This window comes from Colias eurytheme, chromosome 25, assembly GCF_061535395.1.
Source record: "Colias eurytheme isolate Ceu_HAF_F1 chromosome 25, ilColEury1 Martin Lab GWU primary, whole genome shotgun sequence".
In the NCBI taxonomy this organism is placed as follows: Eukaryota; Metazoa; Arthropoda; class Insecta; order Lepidoptera; family Pieridae; genus Colias; species Colias eurytheme.
In genome coordinates this window covers 6,899,460-6,917,332 of record NC_143004.1, presented here as the reverse complement: position 1 = coordinate 6,917,332, position 17,873 = coordinate 6,899,460, and the positions used below count along the sequence as shown (strand labels likewise).

At 33.5% G+C, this 17,873-nt stretch overlaps 2 protein-coding genes and 1 long non-coding RNA gene across 3 annotated transcripts in view; 2 read left to right on the top strand and 1 right to left on the bottom strand.

Moving 5' to 3' along the window:
* The window catches only part of LOC149897725 (nucleolar protein 4), a 141,471-nt gene that overhangs the window by 28,192 nt on the left and 95,406 nt on the right, over positions 1-17,873 (top strand). The window lies entirely within an intron of this gene.
* Positions 3,297-5,289, bottom strand: LOC149897728 (uncharacterized). The gene is made up of 2 exons (XR_016458153.1): positions 3,949-5,289; positions 3,297-3,850 (listed from the first exon to the last, which is right to left on the bottom strand). It is a non-coding gene; the product is annotated as an uncharacterized LOC149897728 (long non-coding RNA).
* On the top strand, positions 8,686-10,756 carry LOC149897727 (uncharacterized). The gene is made up of 2 exons (XM_090116278.1): positions 8,686-9,113; positions 9,181-10,756. Exons 1-2 carry the CDS (start codon positions 8,772-8,774, stop codon positions 9,871-9,873), a joined length of 1,035 nt encoding a protein of 344 aa, XP_089972404.1. The 5' UTR covers positions 8,686-8,771; the 3' UTR covers positions 9,874-10,756.

Sequence of the window (17,873 nt, the reverse complement as noted above, 5' to 3'; positions counted from 1 at the left end):
AATAATTTTTCAAATCAATCCAGTAGTTTCGGATCCTATTCAATACAAACAAACAAACAATCAAATCATTTCTGTTTTGTAGATAAATACGAAAGTTACTCCGTCATAGTAGGACAAAATAGAAAATAGTGGGACCACGAGAAAATAGGTATTCCCGCACGCGTCTGAACCATCTGAACCGATTTTGACGGAAATTTCGATATACATACACGGTACATACCTACGTTGAAAAAGGACATCTCAATTTTGTTGCATAAATAGGATTCAAGGTGTAGGAACAGGGATTAAATAAGGCACACGGTTGAAGCCGTAGAATGAAAGTTGGTAATTTATAAGATTAATTTATTGTAAAATAAACTACTTCATTTTACTTAAACATACCTATTCTATTTATCATTCATTGACTTATCATAAACTTTTGAGTCTAGTTAGGTACCTACTAGTACCTATTATGTGAAAATTTTGAAAAAAATGTTTTCTTTAGGAAATTATTAGCATTAATTACCTTGTCTTGTCATTAATTTATTTACCTACTTGGTAATAATCGGTCGAACACTTGTTTAAAGTTTATTTTCCTTGTCTTTTCCAGGTAATCTAAATTATTTAATTTTTGCAGTAGGTAATTAATTCATTTCGGCTTGAACAGACAAGGCCATTAGGTGAAGCGAGATTGCCAAATATGGGTGATCTGTAGATTGCCGTCCTGCTGTCGAGCGTTCGCGGTACGGACGCCGCGCTGTTGCCGCACCGTGCATTTTGTATGAAAACAAACGACCGGCCGTGCGCCGTACGACAAACGCACAGCTTCGGCACTGTAGCGACTAGCGGTCCGATACGAAACGCATAAATTGAAAGAGCCATAAGTGTTGGAACAACATTCCACCACCATTTAACCAGTTTGACAAATATTAATAATTTTCGTTTCCAATACCGGAGACATATTTTAAAATCCTGTTCTAACCCTGCATTTGTATCGAATTACAGTTTACACATAAACTTTAATTAAATATTTATTTTATTTACTGGTTATAATATAACATAACATTATATAGACCGTTATTTTCTGCCTATTTATCATTATAATTATAAACATTGTAAGTATATGTTAACGGAAATGTATGTAATCCGTCATTGTATAAAATTCCCAGGAAATGTATGTAATTCCTAAAATCGCATGGAAATGTGTGAAATAAATTATTTTATAGTACACATTTCCTAGGAAATCCATACATTTCCTAACTAACAGTCGGAAATGTAAAACATCTAAGATATTGGAAGGTCAAGGTACGCGGGACGAGGGGTATGTATGTCGCAATCGGATTGTATAATCCGCCGAATTACAAACGGCCGGCATTTTGTAATATGCCGAAAATTCGTAATCAGAATTTTTTGGTTTGGATAAGGGGGTGGGTTAGGTTAGGTTCGTGTTTTTTAGAACTATACAGAACTGGGAACTTTAAAAAATTCATTTTGTTACTTTTATTAGTAGGTACGATCCTTATAAGTATTTTAGTGTATTCAACCAACTTAAAAAAGTGGGACTATTTTACAACAATTTGAATATGAATTGTATTATTGTATACAATATCGAAGCTTTTTAAGAAATGTATAAAATACTTTTTTAAGAATTATTATCATACATAATATTATGTTACCGGCAATATATTAAACCCGGCATTGTATGCAATTCTTAGTAAATGTAGGTATGTTATTCCGAGAAACAGTCGGAATTAAATAAATTAAATTCGTCACATTATCTATCTAAATTATCAGAATCTATAAAGGACTATATTATATCCCTCAATAATTTATAGGTAAGAAGATAGATTAGGCTTTTAATTTTCTTAAAATTGTACCGTTTTAGAGCATGGGCTCTAAAACGGTACACGGTTATTTTGTAGTCTTTGATTTTTTGCATTTTATGCGATCATTGTGCTGGGAAAATCGTATTTCAGCGACAATTTTGTATGACGTCGTACAATTTTTATAAGATGATCGTAGATCTGAATATATTATCTTTAAATTAAGATATTACTTTGTTCTCACGTGCAATTGCTTTGAGTTAAAATGGTACCGTAAAATAGCGTTTTTTGTTAAAAATCGGTAATAGCACCCTTTAATAAATGAAAATTTGATTTGATTGAATATAAGTTGATTTAAGAAATGTTAATTAGTAAGATAATATGAACATATTATTATTATTTTACGGTAAGACTGTTACCCGATTGTCTCAATAAGTGCTATAATAAAAAAAATAACAACGTGTTTTATTACAGAAATCATTAATTACTTTATATACATTTCCTAATACGATATTGGAATTATATATAATTCCAAGGAAGATTATACATTTACTAGGATATTAAAATAATTTTTTTTAATAATTAATAAAAAATATCCTGTCCAGGATTTTTCCAGTCAAACTATTTTTAATACACTTAATTTATTATAAAATTGGTCTCATTCTATTATCACGCCGTTGCATTTCGACTTATATTCGGATCTTAGACCACTAGGATTTGTATACAATTCCTTGATTTCATACATTTCCGGTAACATATACATAATTTCATTTTATTTATTTACATTAAGTATATACATAATTACATACTGATATTATATCTACCTATACATATATATATATATATGTATATATATGTATATCATGTTTTAACTGATGTCTTTATTTATAAGTATTTATCATATTAATAGAAATATATCTTTCACATAATATACTCATGTTAAATTATCATTATATACAATTCTAGACTGAAACTCCAATAGTCACTTGGGGTCACTGAAAATCAGTGGTGGTGAGGTATTAATCACCTTGCCATCATATACTGAGTTGGCTCCATTTGTCAGGTCACTCACTGCCACATTACAGTTCTTAGGAATAAGATTATTTTTATTTAATTATTTTTCTTTTTATTTCTTTTTGTTATTCCTTCGTTTATAAATGTATCTCGTGTTGTGATCTTGACAATAAATATGTTTTATTTATTTATTTATTTAATGTCCCTTACTGCATGCTTTTCATGCAGTTGTCCGCACAATATGTATTGTGGTCTTTGTCCATACACACTTTCTCCAAAGCCCTGCTTTGGTCTTGTTTGATGTATAAGCTCCTGTATATTAGTAAAAGTTAATCAAATATTTAATTCTTATTTCTTGAAATTTGGTATAGTATTCTTTGTGTGATACAAATCAAAACCAACAGTCAGGTTAGGTAGACTACAATTTACAAAACTGGCAGGGTTGCCATGCAATGGTTGGTGATTAATGAAACACTTGACTCGACTGTAAGCTTGTATTGAACTGCTTAAACTGTAGAACAACAGGACTATATATTCTAGACGCACACATACAATAGATTACACACTACACTGTAAACTGTAGAATTAATATTAAAGACATAGTTCACTATATAATTATTTTGTAGTCTTTGATTATTTATACAACAGACTAGAAATAAATACTATGTATGCGATTATACCTATTCTAGCCATCCATTTTCGTGTTCCTTAAAATTAAGTACATCTTAGTCAAAGGGCAACTTATTGTGCCCTTGCCCGTAATGCACTCATAATAATTTTAAGTTGAATGTTTGTCATTCTTTATGTACCAAACACAGTCACGGCCACGGCGCTCATTCCATTTTACTGGTATTAAAACAGATGAAATCCTTCATGATCCCATATCCTTCTTAGTAGCAAATGTAGAAATCCATAATCCATAAATCCATAATTGTGTCTACAATGTTTTTGTGGAGAATCGTATTTACATTTGGGATGGATTAATTCTTCTCCTCTCTTGAACAAATTTGTTATTGCGAACGTAAGCAATAAGTCTGTAATAAAACAATCTTATATTGGGTTACAAATCCAGAAACGAATCATTAAAAATCATGTTTGTAAAAATTTATGTTCAGAGAAAATATCAGTTTACCATATAAAGCTTATTTTCTGCCTGTAGATTCTACATAACCTCACAGTCCATCAATCATATTTAGCACTTATTTTTAAAATATTAGTCAACAATTAAAAACGAAAACAAACAAAGCTTCTCGTTTTGGTTTTGACAGAATCTCGTAAATAAACTGAACTAAATACCAGTCATAATAATGTAGGTACTCTGTGAGTCAGCTTTGTCTAATTAAAAATCCGAGTAGGTACAAAATCAGTGTTGCCAACTTTTTTTTTCGAACCCACATATTGGAGCCTCGTGGCCCACCAGAAATCCACTAAAGTAATCGGTCTTTAAAACCACCAGAAAAAACACTAAAAAATATCCAGAGACATGTAAATATTGAATGCCCGTTGGCGAATTTTTTGCGAGTTATTTGTAAATAACATCTATTTTGAACTAAGTAATTTTTATTTTTGTTACAATATATGTATTTAAAGATCATCTTCAGAAGAATCTTCTTCTAGAGTTTCAGTATGTGAAGAATAAATTTCTATGAAAGAAATTTTTGTGTGGTTTCGGCATATTTAATGTAAAACCCTTTTAAGGTAAAACTATATTACTTCACAAAATTAATTAAAATACGACAAGCTAGAGGCTACCGCGCGGCCGCGGCATTACCAATACCGACTGATTGTTTATACAGATTGTTTTTGTACACAAATAAAGAATGTACAATGTACATATAACCTTTTGAATCAAATCATACTTTAGATCAATAGTAATAAAGTCTATAATCAAAAATATTCAAGCAATAGACAAACAACTTTCGGGGAATTCCCGTATGTTCGTTCTGTTACCAACATGACACAAAATCATACCCTTGTTTCACATAGTTCAAGTCGTTCTTTTTGAGTATTTATGTAAATCTTTCTATTGGTTGAAACTCGTACCTTACCACTAATTGAACTCATCTAAACCACTAGGAAAATCCACCAGCCACTAAAACCAATATTTGTCCGCTAAATGGGGGAGCTAAACCACCAGATGTAGTGGAAATTTCATTGAGTTGGCAACACTGTACAAAATATTATGTTGACAGTTGACAGTTGTCAAGTGTGACGCCAAAGACTTGAAAATAAAAGGTACGTGTACATATATTTACATTAGTGCCATCTAGTGGCTCTGGAAGGAAAAGAACATCAAGTCTGTGTTTAACGTGCCATCTAGTGTGTTAAAAGCAAAATACCAAGAGATATAATCGAACATGTAGTACGTTTATTCCCCACTGGCGCTTTAATTGCGTAAATTTATAGTGCATATTTTTTTGTATGGAGTGAACCGTCTGTTGTATACGTAGTATATTATTATTAGTCTGTGGTATAAGTACCTACCTACAGTGCACTGTGCATTAGAATATTTTTTTATTTAATTTATTGGTTAAAAAAACACTGAAGATGAGAGAACGAGAAGATAAGAACACTGTAATAGAAAAACACGGATATGGTTTTGATTAGTTCAATAGAAGGGCTATGTCAAGATTATACAATCCATTAAAAATATTCTTGCGACTGTGTGACTTTAGAGAAAAAATCTTTTAAAGATTTTGCCGTCAAATATGACTTGGTTAATATTTGCCGCCGAAAATATTGATCTCCAAAAAACGTGTTTCATGTAAATGCGTTAAAGATCAAACATTCTTAGGGTTGGCATTTCCCACAAATCATTTAATAAGAAACAAAAATTCGATTGTCTGTTTGAAAGTACTCAATAGATTTAAAAAATCTTTTTACCTTTAGAAATATATCTGGCAGGCAACAGGCTCCTATGTTTTTTTATTCTACCACAAATGGATTGAAAATTGTCACAATATACTCTAGAAAAAAGTTATTATTCCACTTTAAAGTAGTAATGTTTACCTATATGTATGCTGTGATAAATGTTCCTACTTCCTTCCTTACCTTCCCTCAAAACCGAAACTCTTGAGAGGCAGCCCTACACAGTTCGCATCTGCCTTTGAAGCGCCGCGGCCAGTAATTTACCGCTTCCACCATTAACTTGCTACACTTATCATTATAATCACCTCTATTGTTGAGAATTCTTCAACCTTTGTCGTCGAAGCACATTTGTGAACCGTATTTTTGTAAATTAGAAGCGCCTGATGCGACTTTTCCAAATACGTTGGTGTTTTCTTCTCTGCCACTGATCATCAAAGTAATAATAAAAATTCCAATGGTACCTGGGGGTTACCGTGATTGAAAATATGTATTACACTTTCAGAACAAACTATCCGCGATTTTCCATCAATAATGTACTTTATAAATACGCTTCACGAAAATATCGCTGCTTGGATAGGAAATGATGATCAAAACGAGAAGGTAGAAAGAAAGTAGCAACAACTTTAACATACAACAACAATCGCTGTATTCTTTCTTTAAAATATACATCATATAGAGAAAGCGGGGGCTATTATCAAAGTCTAGTTGCAAAAAGTCGCATACTATAAATCACTAGCACCAGCAACTAGCTCAAACGTAATATTATAACAATTTACACCCAAGCCCGCTTCCAAACTACTAACGAAGCTAAAAGCACTCGTTGTATTTCATTATTAATGCGACTACGTGACGGTTGTTCTGTCTTTATGGTGTTAATATTTCAATTTGTCCAGTACAATTCGTGGTTTTGCGTTTGAAGTGTGCAACGATTGATCGTGGTTACTGAGAATCAGTTAACTGGTAGATGCTGCGAACGTATTACGCTATACCACTTTGCTGACTGAAGTTTACTTTTATTGTCTTTCTTTGACGCGACTTGTACTACTAATTCAGTAGTACTGTTTATATCTTTGAGACACTGCGTTTTAATCGCCATTTTATTCGCCTCGCCATTTATGAAACGTGGTAATTCGACAGCTTTGCTTCTTAAAATTTTGTTTTCAGATAATATTAAATAATTGAAATTGAAAGGATCAACGAAGAAATTTTTTGAAGTAAAAATTTTAATTTTTCTATGTAAACAATTTTGTATGAAAGTGTGAAAAATCAAATAATAACACACCTTCAGCACTTACCTATCGAGCATTCTAATAGCACAATCTAACCGGTGAATAACCTTTTTTTATCAGTACCTACAACGCTTTATAAGTAACATTTTCAACATTAGAAATATCAAAACAGAAAATACAGCAAGTTTAAAAATGACACATCAATCAGAGTGTGGAAATCGTCACGTATGTAAATTATGGAGGATTATGGTTCGAAGGGTGCAAGAGGGGTGACATGGGGTTGTCGGTGCTTAGGAAGGTTATAGACGTACTAGTACCCGTGACTTCTTTCATGATTATTCTGTGATGAATATCACTGTATTAGAAAAAAAATACATGATTTTACATTCACTTTTATACAGGGTGTCACACTATTGGTATACTAAGCGCGAAGGGACTTATAGGTTTGCATACACTGATCATGAAAAAAATACTTAAAAAACAAATTTTAAACTTTGCTAAATTTTTCCTGAAAATCCATGTTTTCTTCTCTGGCTTCGCGCAGCCGGCATATAACGCTTCTCTAATGTGAGCATTTTGTCTATAAAAACATAATCTTAAACGATAGCCCACGTGCTGGTGGCAAAGCTGGGCGGGTTGCTTGTTAGGGGTGTACACATAGAGTTTTAAGATTTCATCTATTTGAAAAAAAAATGCGTCTGGAATTTTTTAAGTATTTTTTACGTACTCAGCGTATGCAAAACTATAACCTCCTTTGAGCTTAGTATACCAACAGTGGGACACCCTGTATATCGGTTAATAGACGAAAGAAAGACAGAAATAAAAGATATATTGGGTTTACACATACATAGTTTAATCTAATGTTTCAAATCAGGTGAATATAATATTTTCGCAGTTAATTTATTTTGATAATTCAGTAGGTACGTAATCAATGAAACAATTATTACAATTTTCAAAGATAATTATCCGTAGGTAAGTATTTAATTTAATTCAATTTTTTTTTAAATATGCAGTGACTAAATGATATAGGTAATATTAATTTATACATTCCATGCCGGTATAGCGCAGGTCATCTCTGTATAATATTGTCGCCTTGCAGCTTCACTTGATAATGTGTGAGCGGTTGAGAAAATGGCCCGCGCCATAGATTAAATAGATGTTAGCACTCTGCAGACTGCATTCTGTAGTCTTTAACAATATGTGACGGTGAAATAATTTTTAATTTGAATTTCTTTTTTCTAATTTCAAATTTGTACTCTTAAGATAATAATATATATCTCTTTAAGATATTTAAATTTAAATGTTTCAATATTATGTTTTAATTTAAATTTCGAAATCCATTTCGTAACCTTAACTTATATAGTAGGTAGGACGTATGTACTCTTACAAAATATTACTTACTACATTATTATGTATTTTCTAAATTATTTTTTAAAACTCATAAAAATATCGTAAGCAGCCCCACATCAATTAACGCAAGAACGTGTTAGCGTGAAACGTTAATCATATCCCGATATGTGAATTGTGTACATACAGTACGACCATTAATCATTCATCAATCTCAATTAGTCAATCAAAAGGTGACTCGCGAAAGTGCGTCGACTCGAGTCCACCCACCGGCCACAAATCTTCCCTTTCACTCGAGCCCAGCATCCCGAACGAGAGGAAACAGCACGCTCTAAAGCACGCGACTGCGTATCGGCTACTCCCGAAATAGTCCCCCCGCGCGGGGTACCGGCCCATCGACGTGCTTTTAGTATGCTGCGCGCATGCGACACGCCCGCACTCTTCTGTGTCCCTAGTACAAAACGCTCGTAAACATCCCAATAAATTTAAGCCGTGCTATGTTATAAATAAAATGGTTGCGATATTAGCAAACCCAAAATGGAGCGAAGACCTCACCATCCAGATGATCATCGAATACGAGAAACGGGAATATCTCTGGAACCCCGTCTCGGAGCACTACAAGAACAAGAAAGTACGCGAACAGGGATACGTCGAAATAATTAACACGTTGAATCTAGTGGACGTTACAGTAAAGGAGTTGAAAAATAAGATAAAAAATATACGTTCATCGTACAGTGTCGAGTTGAAGAAGATCCGCGCCGCAAGGAAGGCCGGCGCGCATGCGTACCGGCCCAGCGTCACGTGGTTCGAACACGCCGACAGGTTTCTGAGGGCGATCGTCACCCCGAGCTCCGTAAGTGCTTCTATTCACGACACATGCGCGTTAATACCGACATTGAAGCGAAACATTTCTGTTACAGGTTGACAACAGCTTGTTGGAAATCGCGATGAGCGACGACAGCGACGCGGTGCAAGATCTGAGCGAGCGAAAGTCACCAGAAAAGAAAAGCCCGCGTAAACGCCGCAACTCGACCCGGTCCTCCACACCTTATGTCCTAAATACACCGTCGCCGCGGCCCAGTACGCCATTCGGTCTTAATCAATCTTCCCCATTTGGAATCCTACCTACATCGACGACTGCCCCGTTTCTGAACCCACCTGTTGGCATAGCAACCCCGCTAACAACTTCACTCGCTACAATATACCCGCTGCCCTCAAAACAAAAAAAGAACTACGACGACCGGAGCGATTCTGAGCCGCAAGACCTCAGTCAACATTCCGAAAATGGGAATGAGAATGAATTTGAAATGTTTGGAAAACTGATTGCAAGTCAGTTACGAAAGCTGCCGCTGAGCCTCGCATTGGATACGCAATTAAAAATTCAGACCCTCGTGAATGCGGCTCGCATACAAGCTGTATACCAACAATATAGCTACGCTGGCCCGTCGCAAGAGGCATTATCCGTGCAGGCTCTCTCGAATGGTATCCTGTCTAGCATGTCCCAAAACTCATTCGCAGCTCGTTCTGTAATGGGCATGCGAAATGAGTCCCCGGAGGACATGCAGCGAGATTTAAAAGTCGATTATACTGTGGGCTCAGAACCTGAAGACTAAATTGACACATCCATATACCGAGCATTTAGAATATGTTTTTTAGAACTGCTCGATGTATTATATGTTTGGCAATGTTGCCAATATCGTTTACGGTACGAGTCAAATTGTCTCGTATGCTGTATATCAGGGATAAACAATTACGTCTGTCCCTGATGCAGATAAAAAATATCATCTATGTAACGTCAAATTTGGATTTGACGTTTGACAGCGGAATCGAATTTTTAAAAAAATGGATGTGTAACTAAGGTGTAACTCAATGAAAATCTACCTCTGAGTATAATATATTCCAGCTCATAATACATATTAAATATGTGTTTTAGATGTTTTATATATGTGATAGGTTTAGTCAGTAATAGTCGGAAGAATGCCAAAGTACAAAAAATAAATAATCTGCCAATAGAAAATAAACAAAGTATACAATTTGAATTAATTCTATAATTAAGGTTTGATGTTAGATCTCGATGTATGGCTGTGTTTTGTTTTTTCTTATACATAATCATAGAACTATATTTGTTTTGTATATTTTTTTTTACTTTTTTATTTACAAATTTATTACGTTCGTTCAATAATTATAAACTTAAACGAGCTTATTTTTTAATCAAGTCAAACAATTTTAAAAGTTATGTTTAAAAAAAGTTATTAAAGATTTATTTTACTTCGAAAATATTTATTAATTAATTATTTACCTGTACTTACATGTATAAATTACGAATTTATTTTCAGTGATAGAATAGTTAGGTACTGTAGAAACGTGAGATGTGATTTTTTAATAGAAAATACCTCAACAGTATACATTAGATGTTAAGTAATATTAAATTGTATTTTATCTGTTGTTGTACGTGCCAGAATTAGATGTGATTTATTGAAGAATAAATATTTTATGAATGTCAACCAGTGTTTTATTATTTTCAACACAAAAAAGTGGATATATTATTTCTTTTTGGTCTTAATTGATTTTGTCTTTTAATTCTAATATAATATTTATGCTAATATTTTTTTACCAAAAATCCAAGGTTTTTAATTCATAATATGAAGTCTTATTAATTTCACCATTCACGGTAGGTATATCCATCTCTATCTACTAAATTCAAAAAATTACATTACCTACCTATACATTTAAATTTTGAATGTATCTGTCAAAATATATAAAAATTGAATAACGCTATTTCCGAACGACTGCATTATTTATTAGTCTGTGCAAAACTGCAAATTGCCGCTCCCGGCTCCCGCCAAAAAGCGTCCGACATTTTGCAATAGCTACCGAAATGGCGAGATCGCGAAACTAGCATGCGCTGCCACTCGTTAGCATTTATTAAGCTCAAGATTTATTATTATTATGTAAATGAATAGTACTCCGACATTTTATAAGTGGAATTATCATTTTTTACACTTTTATAGTGATACTTAGGATTTTTTCATTTGTATGAAAAACAACGGAAAGCTGACAATACCTAGTTGACATAAACGACATTTCATCTAATGAAAAATATCACATCAATTTCGTACTATGTTTGATTATGAATAATGTTCACTGCGAATATTATTACGTTCGAGCATTTTTTCGATAATATTCGAATAATGATTATTAAATTCAAGGATCTCTAAAGTTCACTTAAAGCCTTCCCTGTTCTTATTTATTTCTCGTAATTAAGTAGGTATTCGATTATTAATATATGACATTCGTCTTCACCATATTGTCTGATATTGTGTTATGTTTTTTCTGATTATCTTATTTTTGTAGGTTTCTAAGTTTGGAACTACATACTATTTCAGGAATTATTCTCAAATAATATAAAAAAATACATTTTAGTTAAGATTTTAAATTGCTTGAGTGTTCTATAATAACAGATTGAGTAGAGTTGCTAACAAGCGCGCAACAGACCTGTCACGAAAAGGGTGCATCCTGAGGGTGTCAGGGAACAACATGTTTTAATACTTTATATTTAAAATTAAAATGCATTTTTATTTTTCGCACTTTTAGTCAAGTTTAGAATTGTATTTTATTGTACATATTCATATTTGTATAATGATCTATTTTATATACAATTCACATTTTATACGATATCTTGACGATAGAATATGTATGTTATAGTTATTGATGTTAGTGTTAGATAATAATTTTCTTCCGTAAACGCGAAGTTATAATCATCCCACTCTCCAAAACAGTTGATCCAGCAAGTACAGTATGGGTCATAAAAGGCACAATAAATAGCAAATCCCAGGATGTGCGCAAAGCACCGTTTATTACAACCATTATAATTGTCGACTCGTTCGCAGTATCTGTGGGGACGTACCCTCAGCGGTGCGGTCCCGTTGGGATCAATAATTGTAGAAATAGATTTGATCGTGCTGTTAATGTCCTATGGTGGAACTATGATCGCTTCTGGGGTTAGCAATTGAAAGTTTTTTATGTTTAGAGAAAAAAATATTTTTGGTTTTAAGTTTTCTGCTGTTAAGAAATATGCATTTGTTTCATTAAACTTTTGTTGCCGCAAACATGTTTTCAAACATTCATCATAGCAATTGAAGATAAAAAACCGCAATAAAACAAATGAATAGGAACAATTGACGGATTGTGCAACCAACTGTACAATAGATTATAGAGATCAACAAACCGATGCATCTTATGTACATAGCATTAATAACTGCCGAAGTATCACCTCATGGACAATTTACCCTGCCACCCCGTTCCCCCTCCGTGCTTCGCCGGCTTTTTTCGCGCGCTTGCACTTTGCGACCGGCGTGCTCTGAATTATGAATTAAGATATGAGCTATTCGTAGAGTAAGTGGTCTCACAAGGAGTGGATCGAAATATAAAGCAGTTCGACGCTTTTTGTAAATAATACGACGTGTCAAATAGGAGAATTTAATACTAAATTCAACTTCAAAAACAGTATAAATCGTCAATAAACCGCACGAAAGCGTTCCATAATTTAAATATTTCACGAAATATATTCACTGTTTTCGGCGGATTTCTTTCAGCCCGTCGAGTTCGTGACAGAGATTATATTTTTTGGCTTAATACTTGCCCTTTGTTAATACAAAATGGACTTTATCGCCGAAAACATACAAGATGTGCCAAGCGCTCTACGCTTACAGATTATTTTTTTACTACACAATAAGATTTCTTATTATTAAAATATATAAATTATTAAATAATTTATAGTATTGGTAGTTAGTATGTTACCAAATATATGTATTGGTGATAAAAATAACTAGAAATAATATTTTAATGTCGCTATTTGGGTTTCAAATTTTCTCTGTCTGCCGCTGTCGTTATAAAATATCGCATCGCATCGCAAGGGATCTTGCAACTTCGTCTGGGCCGATCATCTTTCTGAAACTTTGTCACTATTCACGTTCTTAACATTTAATTGCAGTACCGAAGTTATCAAGTATCTAAATCATTTAGGATTCGTATATTAGTATATTACTACATTAATTATTTTGTTTTTCGATCGATAGCCAATACAGAAATACAAAAGCCAAGTGCGAGATTACGCACTCAATTTTTACGATTCAAAGTGTACAAATTCAGCGTAGGAGTTAAGCATTCAACCCACCCAGCGATAGACGATTCCTCAGTCAGACTGCGATAGAGCCATAACAAAGCGTGGCCGGACAGAAACCGGTCCGGGTGAATTAAATATGTAGGAGGCGAGCGCACCCACAACGTTAGGGCTGTACGTCATTTTGTTTTTGGCCTTTTATGGATGGCTCATGGCACAGAGCGGTGCGGGAATGGATTATCTTTTGTTGAGAGAAAACTGCACTTGAAATGTGAGATTTATGAGTGCGTTTTGTAGATTAATAGATCAATTATTGGCACTACAACGAACGATCGAAACAAAAATTCTTAAAGTATTCCATATTATCAGCAATTTAAGGCTTGTCTGATTTCAACGTTTTCAAGTTTATTATAGTTTCCGATTGATATTATATCAACTGAATCTCTAATGTTATTGATATTAGAGATTCAGTTGTAAGCAAATCTATATGCTAATCTAGCTTTAAAGTTCTTACAGAACATTCCATTCAACCCTTCATAGCAAACAGAATTCCCAAGCAACCCAACAAAAAACAAGTCATAACAAAAAACACAATTCATACATCAACGCAAAAACGCCAACACACAGCCCTACAGGAAGCCGTGGCGTGTCATTAGAGGCGGCGTTACGGCAGGCCAGACATTTTTTATGCAGCCCACAAGCCGACACTGGCGTACTGCGCACCGCCATTTGGAGCGGGTAATAACACTGTGGGAATGGGCTTCAGGCGCGTCTTTGCTTTTATATAGCTACTCTGTGAATATACGATGAGCTGTATTATACTAGAATTTTAAGGTACATCGGACGCTGTATTTACTAAGAGTGTGAAAACATTTCGGGCTCGAGTTTAAACCGATATTAGGAAAAAGGAAAAAGTTTTTCGATTCACTACGTTTATTTAACACAAAAAGAACAAAAACACACCAGATATGTATTTGGAATTTCTGACTAGATAGTATTCATAACTAGGAATTGGATTCCATAAATTACATAAATGAAAGACATCATCCATGACAATGGATTGACAGTATATTTTTGGAGCAACAATAAACGTGACACATTTCTGCCTATACAAATTGTGTCTGTAACATACTCTATTATCATATTACTTTCCATTGTTTTTCTTATGGCAATGTCGTATTTACTATTATAATTGCATTTCGTATGCTAATTCTATACTTAGGTATAAAAATGTGTGTTACAAAAAAGACTTCAAAAACCAACAAAATCTCTTTATTGAAATTATATAACTGTGGACAAAACGAAACTGTTATTTCATATTATATTGCTGCTATATTTCTATACTATTCGTATAAATCACCAGACAGGCATTTCATACATTTGCGTTGTCCATTTGAAATGACACTCCACATTGTTCACGTGTTCCTCATTATATTTGTTCACGTCTTGTATTCAAAGAGGTAACAAGTCTGGTAAATATGTACATGTTACATATGACACTGTCTCCCTGCTCCGTTGAAAGTTATATTGCGAGTATATGCTTATATTACTAGTATATGTATACTAATGTGTTCTATCATTAGGCGGTCGTGTTATGAGTTTAATAGCGAACGTTTTTGCAACATGAAATACGTGAGCGAGACGCCTCAAATATGGTATAAGTTATAACCATTGAATTGCGTGGGTTCGGGACTGAGGACTGAATTTTCTTTACCGGAAATTAATATATCCTGTACTCTACCAGACTGAATATTTTTGTTTCTACTAGAGATAAACCCAGGCTCTGTCGGTTTTATTACACAGCATTAACCATTAAACTGAAGAGGTGTCAGGTGACAGAAAGTAGATATTGATTAAATATATATCGACTAGGCTTTAATTTTGTATTGTTATCGTTTTTTGATAAAAACGTTCCAAATCGTGTCAATATCATCAGTTTTGAGTTTTAATATTAATATCTTGTAAAGCAAAAAACGTCCTTACGTAATTACGTAACAATTTAGTACATTACAGTAATGAACACACTATATACACGATAAATATAAAAATAAGCGCGCCAGTCGCCACACACAGCACGTCAATATTCATAAATTCAAGTATCAAGATGTCGCGAGCCGCACACAGCGGCCCATTAAACCGGGTCGGTGACAAGGTGACGCCCGGGCGGGGCGATAACGGCCCGTATCGTGTCGCGATGTGCTATAGCTGCTTGTGTTTATAGCCGCCTGGTACATTTGGGGAATTGCTACGCTCGGAGTATGAAGAATTTTTCTTTTGGACTTTATGAAAATTATAAAAAAGAGCTCTACGCTATTTTGCTGTAAATTGTCCAAAACGTGGTATTTGTAGTTTTATTGCGTTGAATACTCGTAGCAGTATTTCGTGTTGATTTATAATTATGATGCTGATTATCACTTGAGTTTCAGTGATTTTTGTCAAATAAAGACACTATGTAAATAAGTTAACAATCCGTAGCAAATAACGTTTGAGAAATTGAAATTTTGATGTGTATTAATTTATATTATTACTTCTTTCAGGTAAACATATGCAGACGCTGTTTTGTTTTGTTTATTGTGTGTAAGTAAACGGACTACAATATTTCAAACTTGACTAAAATTTAAATTGTATGAAAGTCAACTCATATTAAAACAATAGTTATTATTAAAAGTATGTACTTATAAAGCATACAGACAATTCATTAAAAAAATATATAGCAGCCGCAAGATACACTAACAAGATGTACCAAAGAGTCTTATAGGAAATAATATTACTTTGAATTCATGCTCTAAAATTTTAATGTATTTAAATTGGTAATCAATACACGCTTTATTTCTGACCAGATTTTCATAAAACTTGTATCTTATGATGCAGCTAAAACATCAGCTATACATAGCTTTAGCGTATGGTTTTGTCCACGGGGATAAGAAAATAAAATAATGATAAAGTATCAAGAACGCGGTCGCGCTACAGGTGGTGAGAGCGAGCACGCGACGCGACGCACCCACTGAGCCGACAGATGCCATGTCGGCACACTCGCCTCGCTTGGCCAGGGTTTTCACATTATTTATGACTTGAAATATCGTAAAAAATGTGAAATACTGAGACATATTCGTGAATTCTGTTTGAGACTGTGATTTTGGATGGTTGTAAATTGTAATACGTATTGTCAATAAATCCGTAGGCAAATGTAGATTACGGACGTCATCGTTTTTATAATTTAATTAACGCACAATATATTTGATAATTGGTACGTATTCGATTCGAAACTTCCAAATATTCAAAATTAATATCATAGAAAATAGATAAGATATTAATGGGATTGTAACTTTTATATTATTTGTAATCTTCAAAAGATTAGATGCAGTCATATCTGTCAACGTTTTTTAATTAAAATATATCTTAAAAACAATATAGAAATCAAAGTTGATGGTATTAGTAGTTAAAATAAAACAAAATAACAAAATATTAGTTATTGATTTCGACTAAAGAATAGTTACGCGTGTTTTTTTTCTGATATTTAAAAGTAAGTATGGAGAATGCGGAAACTAGTAACACTATTTGTAACTAAAATTTGATAAATTGAAAAAAAATCTGAATATTTATACTTTCATTTTTATATGAAGAATTATTTTTCAAAAACCTTACGCTATTTACATAATATTTGAGCGTGATAGTTTCTATTCCCCAATACCTATAAAAAAAAAAAATTAAAATAACGCAAATAAATTTAAATATATTCAAGTATCAAACACAGTCAGTCGCAGTACTGCGGTGAGAGCACGCGAAACGCGCCGAGCCGACAGATCCCATGTCAGGCACGCCTGCCGCCGGCTTGATAGGGCTGCCACTTGTTAATTTAAGTTTTTTTTTTATTAAATAAATCTGTTGTTTTTTGCGGGATCGTGCTCTAGTATCTTTTTTATGGATGTTAGTGTATCGTGTTAATGTAACGCGCTTTGATTAACATTAAATAATATTTTTAACAATAACTCTATTTCAGTAAGTCAATTATTAATTCAATATTAATAACTGGACGAAATTTAATCACTGCATACTGTGTGTTCACACACAATTCTAATTACCTTCTAATCTTTTCCGTATTATATTTTATATTCAAATTTAAGCCATATCGTCGCTAGTTATCGTTAGATACGCCATAGATCTATCATTAATGCTAAACCCCAAATTGTTATTAACTGTAGTGTAATTGAAGGTGTCAAAGTCGCGTGCAACTTAGGTCTTACAATTGACCCACAGCTCCGGTTTGAAACTCATTTAAATAATGTTGTGAGAAATTGTTACTATAGGCTAAAAATATTATACTCATTTCGAAATTTCATATCCATATCACTTCGTAAAAAATTAGTTGAAAGCTTGATTCTATCCAAACTTAATTATTGTGATGCTGTTTATGGTCCATGCTTGTTGGTCAGAACGGAGCGAATGATTCAGAGAGTTCAAAACGCTTGCGCACGATACTGCTTTGGAATA